Source organism: Lytechinus pictus, chromosome 18 (assembly GCF_037042905.1).
Source record: "Lytechinus pictus isolate F3 Inbred chromosome 18, Lp3.0, whole genome shotgun sequence".
In the NCBI taxonomy this organism is placed as follows: Eukaryota; Metazoa; Echinodermata; class Echinoidea; order Temnopleuroida; family Toxopneustidae; genus Lytechinus; species Lytechinus pictus.
Window position 1 is genome coordinate 14,547,998 of NC_087262.1, and position 9,545 is coordinate 14,557,542.

Here is a 9,545-nt window from a genome sequence, read left to right on the forward strand (position 1 = left end):
GATTTAAACTCTGGCATGAAGTTACTGTTTTATCTATTTAAAGCCAATTGTTACAGATTCAATGTATCGGCTCATTTTACACTTAGTTGAACCATTACTGTCTAAACGGATTTTGCAAGGAAATATTTCCAATCAATAGCAATTTTCTGATACAAATTTACAATTGATGTATCAGTTGTAACTAGAGCAGATTGATTTTTACTGCTTGTTGCACGAAGCAGATCTGGGCCCTGTCTTACAAAGAGTTACGATTGATCTGATCAATCTCAACTATGGATTGCCAGCAAGGTCCACAACTGAAATGCATATTTGTTCAAAATATTTTGAAGATATGATTGTCCTCTTGAAGATTCAATGGAATTCCCTGTGCTTACTTAAGAGATTGAGCAAATTTCCTGTAGAAAAAATTATGGTATGAATGGATTTCCAGTTGAGATTGATTGGATCAATCGTAACTCTTTGTAAGATGGGGCCCAGCAATCAAGTGTAAATTTGCAATTAATTGCCGGATTTATGATTGATTTTTTAACCCAAAATTGACTTGCAATTGAATGCAACGCCCCACAAAAATGATAACTTAAGTAGTTTCCTGTGAGGAAAGAGCTCACGTAAAATATATTATTTTGTAAACGAAATATTGACAATACTGGCTTTCTGTTCTACGTGTGGTGTATCCACCTATCTTTGAGAAAGAATTGCTTTGGTGAATAAATGTATATTTATTCATAATAACTTCAGTACATCATCATCACTGAGTGACATCCATTTGCCCATTTGAAATTTTTTTTTTTTAAACTGGCTTATCTGTCCTCCATAATAATGAGAAGTCTGCCCTATACTTGATGATGTAATTGTGAAACATTTCCAAAATGTCAGTTATTGGTTAGACTGTTCTGTTTTGTTAGAATAATTACATTATAATGTTAAATGCTCACTGCTTCATGTACTTATGTTGGCTATTATGGTAACATGGAAGAAAATATTTCTCATTTCTCAAATGAAGGGTTCCAATGCGTCTCAATCGACCAGACCTGGCCGGTTCGATTCACCAACTTCTTCCAAAAGGTCACGTTTTCCAAACTCCTCTCCAACACCCTCCGCAACGTCTACCCCATCGTCAAAACCCAGCGCCGTCACCAAGCAGCATAGCATTCCAGCGTACATGACTAAACCACAGAAAGAAGTCCTGAAGCGCAGCCAGACATTGCCAGACATGCCCCCAACGTCACCACCTGCTAAAGGGAATGTCCCTCCGGGTCAGTCGAAAGGGGATCAATCCAGTTCAAAGCGGAAGCTTCCGAGCTGGTTTAGTGGCTCTGCGGTCAAGAAAGGGAAGAATGAAGGCGGGACGCAAGAGGTGTCTACGAAAAAGAAACTGAAAGGAAATGCGCTGTTCAGGAAGTAGGCGTTCAGTTGGTGCAATTCAAAGGAAACAGACACATCTCTCTGTCTAGTCCAAACTGGATCAATCCAATATCAACTAGATTCTAGAAACCTTGTTTGGTCTGTGGACAAGAATTTAACTTTGTACTGTCTATTTAAAACAGGATCCAACCAAAACGAACTGGATTCTCGGAACCTGGGTTTGTCTAATGTGTATGGACACAGACATTTTAATTGGCCTGTGGACAAGGATTCAAAGTTAATTCTTTGTTCTGGTCTGTTTAGTCCAAACTGGATCAATCCAACAAACACTGGAACCTAGGAAGCATGAGGCAATCCCCTGTATACCAGGTACATGTACTATGGTTTAAATCTATCAAGTGTAGATAGCCAAATGTGACAAAAATTTGTGAATGTTTAATTGAACAGCTTTTTGGCACTTGCACTATTTTAAACATTCTGAGAATGATAGTTTATAATACTGATATGAGAAATATGACCAATCATAAAATTTATATCTTTATAGACTAATAAGTATTATAAGTGAGGTTATTATAAAGTTCATCATGATTATCAGAGATATATTGTAAATTTGTTATAAAGTACATTTTTTGTAACAGAAAAAAAGAAAAGTTTAAAAATATAAATGTCTACTGACCTTTTTTAGCCTTTCATGTGATGAATCGATGTCAAACTTATGGCCTTCTCCTATAGAAATATTTCCTCTGTATTATGTGTTTGATTTATTTGAATTATATTCAGTGTTTGAAGAAAATAATACAGCCTTATTTCAATTCATAAACATCAGGTAGTGACGATTTTATGCCTATCCAAAGGGCACTAGTGCATTGACTTGGTATCAAACCATGGCCAGGAGTAGGCAACTACTCTACCATCCTAGCTCTCCCACCTCATTATAACACTGTGATTTAGATTAGGCATTGCTACGGTTGGTTGCTCGCAAACCATTGTGTGACATGGCCCAAGTTTCTATTTATCAGTATTATCAAAGTCAAACCCTCTTTGGCAACCTATTGAAATTATTTAGTTTTGAAAATGCACGTTGCTGCTTTGGCAACGAACATTCGTATCTCCATAATTGAAATGGTAAAGAGAGTGGGAAAAATGATTGCCATAACACGATATTTCATGTGTTAGATTTTGTCGTGTGATATAGCGTATGGGCTACAACCTTGAGATGTGGAGCTGGTTTTGCGTCGCCATCACTTAAAGGATTATTTGATCATGAAAGTTATTTCCCGATCCCCAAATTGATCCTGCCACCTTAGAGATAATGCATGAAGGCTTTCTATTTTAGGCTAATGATGGTTTCATAAACAATGCCCCTGATTTTGTTTTGTATACAAGTACCCAAATAAATCAAAGTTGTCGTATTTGTACTATCCATATTCAAACTTCAGGGCCCCGTCTTACAAAGAGTTATGATTGATCCAATCAACCACAATTATGGAAAGCCAGCAATGTCACATTTAAAATACATATTTGTTCAAAATATTTTCTAGATATGATGTATATTCATACATTCACTGTTTTCTTGATGATTCAGTATGTTTCCTTTTGTTTTCAAAGGACATTGTAGAAAAAATTATGACATTGATAGATCTCCATATACTTGACGTTGATCAAATCAATCTTAACTGTTTGTGAGATGGGGCCCAGATTTTAGTCATCTTATCTGTTCAATATCCATTTAGAATACCCCCATTTGTTCTTTCTCAGAGTAAATGATCCTTCCTTGTAAGACCAGTGGTCTGTCATTGATAATAATTTCAAAGCTTTTGTCAATCCTGGCCCCATCTTACAAAGAGTTACAATTGATCCGATCAATCTCAAGATCAATCTCAAATATCTGGAAATCCATCAATGTCACATTTTTTTTCTACCGGAAATTTGCACAATGTCCATTGTAAAGAAAGAGAAGCACACCAAATTTTATAGGAAACGATTGATGAATGAATATACATCATATCTAGAAAAATATTTTGAACAACAAAACTGTATTTTTGATGTTGATTTTGCTGGCTTTCCATAGTTGTGATTGAACGGATCAATCGCAACTCTTTGTAAGACAGAGCCCTGGTGTCGGCATTAATTTTGTATAAATCAAACACAGAAAAGTATATTTTTTTAAGTTCATCAATTCTTTGAACTCATCTATGCAGCACATTCTTTCACCTTACCAAGGTGACTTGACTGTCATTATGTTGATGAAATTTTGAAACCTTTAGAAGTAAGATGACACTGCCCCAGTAATTCTTTAAAGGGTTCTTGCTTTGGTCAATGTATGGATGATTTTTTTTTTTTTCGTGACAAGAAGCGTTAGTTTACTCATAAATCCAAATTAAATTGATATTATAATTTCATTTTGAGAAATACATGCTTTCATCCCACTTCTACAAAATCCATTATTTCATCAACAACAAAATAGTTGTGTAGGGTTTTCACTTATACTAGTTATTGATTTTACAGAGCACTTAAAGTGATAATGGTATCTCTGTTATTTAAAATATTGTTCATACATATGTATTGTCTGTATGTATATGTCAGATTATTATAAATTTTGTAAAATCATAATTTGGTAATAAAAACAAAAATAACGACTGATAAGAAGTATTTAATTTTTTTTTATTGGTTTCCATATTTTCATTCCACAGGGTAAAATTATGATTTGTCGTATTAATTGAAGTTTAGAAGGAGTTTGAGCAACTCTTTATTGGTCTCCATAAATGTTTTTTTTTTTTTGTTCTGCTGGAAAAATAGGCATTTGGAATGGAAACTGTACACAGAGATCCTTCAGTCAAGTCATAATTTTTTTTTTTAACTTTCGCCCCCAAAATAAAATTTTATTAAATTCATTTCTTACTCTGTTAGTAAGTTTCTTTACATACCATAGAATATCAGCTTTAGATTTAATTTTTAGAGAATTACCTAATTACAATGGCAATTGCCTAAAAATAAGTTGTCATTAATACAAATATTTAAGTAAAAGAAATTAAAACGAAAAAGACTGCCAAACTCCTTGAAGAAAAAGAAGCAGATATTGTGAACTTCAATTTTATTCAACTATGAAGTAATTAGATACAAATATAGAAACATATAAATGAAGGTATGACAAAACTACACAGAATGATATTAGAGTTATCAAATAATTTTTTACATGTATTAAAAAAAACAAATCAACCCAAGACCTAGAGATTTGTATTGCATATGCTGCACAAAGGCCCTCATCTATTTATATCGTTATAAATTGGGAGCTGAGCTAGTTTCATTTTCCTAGGGCATTGACTTTGTAAGTCAATGCCTGTTAGTGATAGTAAGACTCTTCAACATGGATGTTTCAGATGCAAAGAAATAGGCCCACTTGTAAATGGGGGCTCTTTCTACAGATTTATGGGGACTATTTACAAATTCATATTTTTATAATAATTGTTATACCTCTTTGATCATATTATCATTGTATACTAGTAACAGCGCGTTTTGACCGTAACTTTTTGTTTAAGTAATTTTCACGTCCCCTGCCCCGACCTCACCACCTATATAAATGCCCCTATACCCAATCATTCCAACATTAAGCAAGAAGCAATTTTTGGGCCCCCCCCCCCCCCATCTCGTTAATAGGAAATCAGCTGGAAGCGGCACAATGCTTTCATTATCCACACAGCTTGATATTTTTTGCCACTATGTATGCTTACCAAGTGCATAGTGTAAATTGCATTGATAAGTTTTGATCATAATATCATATGATGTCTGCTAAACCCGCGCTCGAACGTATTTACATGTCCTCTGCAAACGATATGCATGTTCAGCCATGTGGCTGAAAGAGCAGCGCTCTATAGACCCTTTCAGAGTTTAAGTAGAGGGGGGAGGTGTGTACCGTGTTCACACGTTATATTATTCTTGATTATTGTGTATTAAGGTTCGCTGAATAAACATGTCTGAGGGGTCGATCTTTGAAGAGAGGGCGAGACGGTTGGGGCAGGGGTGACACCCCCCCCCCCATGATTTTTAGTTATTTTTTTTCAAGTAGTAGAACACAAAAGTAAGAAGGGGGATTAAAGAAGGAAGATAGAACAGTATGATAAAGACGGGCCTCGGACGTGTAATTTTAATGCTCCTAGTTATTCAAGTAAATGTCTTGACCCCCCCCCCCCCCACGCACACATTCAGATATTCTGGTACAATATATACTGTTCTATTCTACTATTCGTGTAATCCTGTCTCTACAAAATGACGTCTCCTGCGCTTTTATCTATCTGAACAGTTCGAACATATTTTGCAAAGAGTCTTAACTCTTTGTTTAAAGACCCTTCCCTTGTATACATGAATAAATAAACTAAAGAGATACAAGGATGGAAACCAGTGGCGTGATGAGCCAAAAATATTTAGGGGCCTATGATAAGGCATATCACTTTATTTTGACATTTTTATTACAAAAAATATTTCAAAAAATTATGACATTGATAGATCTCCATATACTTGACGTTGATCAAATCAATCTTAACTGTTTGTGAGATGGGGCCCAGATTTTAGTCATCTTATCTGTTCAATATCCATTTAGAATACCCCCATTTGTTCTTTCTCAGAGTAAATGATCCTTCCTTGTAAGACCAGTGGTCTGTCATTGATAATAATTTCAAAGCTTTTGTCAATCCTGGCCCCATCTTACAAAGAGTTACAATTGATCCGATCAATCTCAAGATCAATCTCAAATATCTGGAAATCCATCAATGTCACATTTTTTTTCTACCGGAAATTTGCACAATGTCCATTGTAAAGAAAGAGAAGCACACCAAATTTTATAGGAAACGATTGATGAATGAATATACATCATATCTAGAAAAATATTTTGAACAACAAAACTGTATTTTTGATGTTGATTTTGCTGGCTTTCCATAGTTGTGATTGAACGGATCAATCGCAACTCTTTGTAAGACAGAGCCCTGGTGTCGGCATTAATTTTGTATAAATCAAACACAGAAAAGTATATTTTTTTAAGTTCATCAATTCTTTGAACTCATCTATGCAGCACATTCTTTCACCTTACCAAGGTGACTTGACTGTCATTATGTTGATGAAATTTTGAAACCTTTAGAAGTAAGATGACACTGCCCCAGTAATTCTTTAAAGGGTTCTTGCTTTGGTCAATGTATGGATGATTTTTTTTTTTTTCGTGACAAGAAGCGTTAGTTTACTCATAAATCCAAATTAAATTGATATTATAATTTCATTTTGAGAAATACATGCTTTCATCCCACTTCTACAAAATCCATTATTTCATCAACAACAAAATAGTTGTGTAGGGTTTTCACTTATACTAGTTATTGATTTTACAGAGCACTTAAAGTGATAATGGTATCTCTGTTATTTAAAATATTGTTCATACATATGTATTGTCTGTATGTATATGTCAGATTATTATAAATTTTGTAAAATCATAATTTGGTAATAAAAACAAAAATAACGACTGATAAGAAGTATTTAATTTTTTTTTATTGGTTTCCATATTTTCATTCCACAGGGTAAAATTATGATTTGTCGTATTAATTGAAGTTTAGAAGGAGTTTGAGCAACTCTTTATTGGTCTCCATAAATGTTTTTTTTTTTTTGTTCTGCTGGAAAAATAGGCATTTGGAATGGAAACTGTACACAGAGATCCTTCAGTCAAGTCATAATTTTTTTTTTTAACTTTCGCCCCCAAAATAAAATTTTATTAAATTCATTTCTTACTCTGTTAGTAAGTTTCTTTACATACCATAGAATATCAGCTTTAGATTTAATTTTTAGAGAATTACCTAATTACAATGGCAATTGCCTAAAAATAAGTTGTCATTAATACAAATATTTAAGTAAAAGAAATTAAAACGAAAAAGACTGCCAAACTCCTTGAAGAAAAAGAAGCAGATATTGTGAACTTCAATTTTATTCAACTATGAAGTAATTAGATACAAATATAGAAACATATAATTGAAGGTATGACAAAACTACACAGAATGATATTAGAGTTATCAAATAATTTTTTACATGTATTAAAAAAAACAAATCAACCCAAGACCTAGAGATTTGTATTGCATATGCTGCACAAAGGCCCTCATCTATTTATATCGTTATAAATTGGGAGCTGAGCTAGTTTCATTTTCCTAGGGCATTGACTTTGTAAGTCAATGCCTGTTAGTGGTAGTAAGACTCTTCAACATGGATGTTTCAGATGCAAAGAAATAGGCCCACTTGTAAATGGGGGCTCTTTCTACAGATTTATGGGGACTATTTACAAATTCATATTTTTATAATAATTGTTATACCTCTTTGATCATATTATCATTGTATACTAGTAACAGCGCGTTTTGACCGTAACTTTTTGTTTAAGTAATTTTCACGTCCCCTGCCCCGACCTCACCACCTATATAAATGCCCCTATACCCAATCATTCCAACATTAAGCAAGAAGCAATTTTTGGGCCCCCCCCCCCCCCCCCATCTCGTTAATAGGAAATCAGCTGGAAGCGGCACAATGCTTTCATTATCCACACAGCTTGATATTTTTTGCCACTATGTATGCTTACCAAGTGCATAGTGTAAATTGCATTGATAAGTTTTGATCATAATATCATATGATGTCTGCTAAACCCGCGCTCGAACGTATTTACATGTCCTCTGCAAACGATATGCATGTTCAGCCATGTGGCTGAAAGAGCAGCGCTCTATAGACCCTTTCAGAGTTTAAGTAGAGGGGGGAGGTGTGTACCGTGTTCACACGTTATATTATTCTTGATTATTGTGTATTAAGGTTCGCTGAATAAACATGTCTGAGGGGTCGATCTTTGAAGAGAGGGCGAGACGGTTGGGGCAGGGGTGACACCCCCCCCCCCATGATTTTTAGTTATTTTTTTCAAGTAGTAGAACACAAAAGTAAGAAGGGGGATTAAAGAAGGAAGATAGAACAGTATGATAAAGACGGGCCTCGGACGTGTAATTTTAATGCTCCTAGTTATTCAAGTAAATGTCTTGACCCCCCCCCCCCCCCACGCACACATTCAGATATTCTGGTACAATATATACTGTTCTATTCTACTATTCGTGTAATCCTGTCTCTACAAAATGACGTCTCCTGCGCTTTTATCTATCTGAACAGTTCGAACATATTTTGCAAAGAGTCTTAACTCTTTGTTTAAAGACCCTTCCCTTGTATACATGAATAAATAAACTAAAGAGATACAAGGATGGAAACCAGTGGCGTGATGAGCCAAAAATATTTAGGGGCCTATGATAAGGCATATCACTTTATTTTGACATTTTTATTACAAAAAATATTTCAAAAAATTGATAGATTTTTACTTAATCAGAAAATATCATAGTTTTCCTTCTCTCTTTCCTTTTTGTCTCACCTGCATAGCAGAGTGAGACTATAGGCGCCGCTTTTCCGACGGCGACGGCGGCGGCGGCGGCGTCAACACCAAATCTTAACCTGAGGTTAAGTTTTTGAAATGACAGCATAACTTAGAAAGTATATGGACCTAGTTGATGAAACTTGGCCATAAGGTTAATCAAGTATTACTGAACATCCTGCCTGAGTTTCATGTCACATGACCAAGGTCAAAGGTCATTTAGGGTCAATGAACTTAGACCATGTTGGGGGAATCAACATCAAAATCTTAACCTAAGGTTAAGTTTTTGAAATGTCATCATAAATTAGAAAATATATGGACCTAGTTCATGAAACTTATACATAAGGTTAATCAAGTATCACTGAACATCCTGCATGAGTTTCACGATACATGACCAAGGTCAAAGGTCATTTATGGTCAATGAACTTTGGCCGAATTGGGGGTATCTGTTGAATTACCATCATAACTTTGAAAGTTTATGGATCTGATTCATGAAACTTGGACATAATAGTAATCAAGTATTACTGAACATCCTGTGCAAGTTTCAGGTCACATGATCAAGGTCAAAGGTCATTTAGGGTCAATGAACTTTGGCCAAATTGGGGTATTTGTTGAATTACAGCCATAAATTTGAAAGTGTGTTGGTCTAGTTCATAAAACTTGGACATAAGAGTAATCAAGTATCACTGAACATCCTGTGCGAGTTTCAGGTCACAATATCAAGGTCAAAGGTCATGTAAGGTCAAAGAACTTTGGCCAC

General features: G+C 34.8%; 1 protein-coding gene across 5 annotated transcripts in view; it reads left to right on the forward strand.

Moving 5' to 3' along the window:
- The window catches only part of LOC129281447 (bifunctional 3'-5' exonuclease/ATP-dependent helicase WRN-like), a 67,517-nt gene extending 63,509 nt beyond the window's left edge, over window positions 1–4,008 (forward strand). For 2 of the 5 annotated variants that reach the window (XR_010296506.1, XR_010296508.1), the window contains exons 31-32: window positions 1,004–2,805; window positions 3,064–3,982. Coding sequence is in view for 2 of the 5 variants with exons in the window: in XM_064113325.1 (XP_063969395.1) it covers window positions 1,004–1,405 (402 nt within the window). In the remaining 3 variants the exon portion in view is untranslated. Of the gene's footprint in view, window positions 1–1,003 lie in introns of all 5 variants that reach the window. The other 3 variants (XR_010296507.1, XM_064113325.1, XM_064113326.1) reach the window with 3 other exon arrangements.
- Window positions 4,009–9,545: the final 5,537 nt, after the last annotated feature.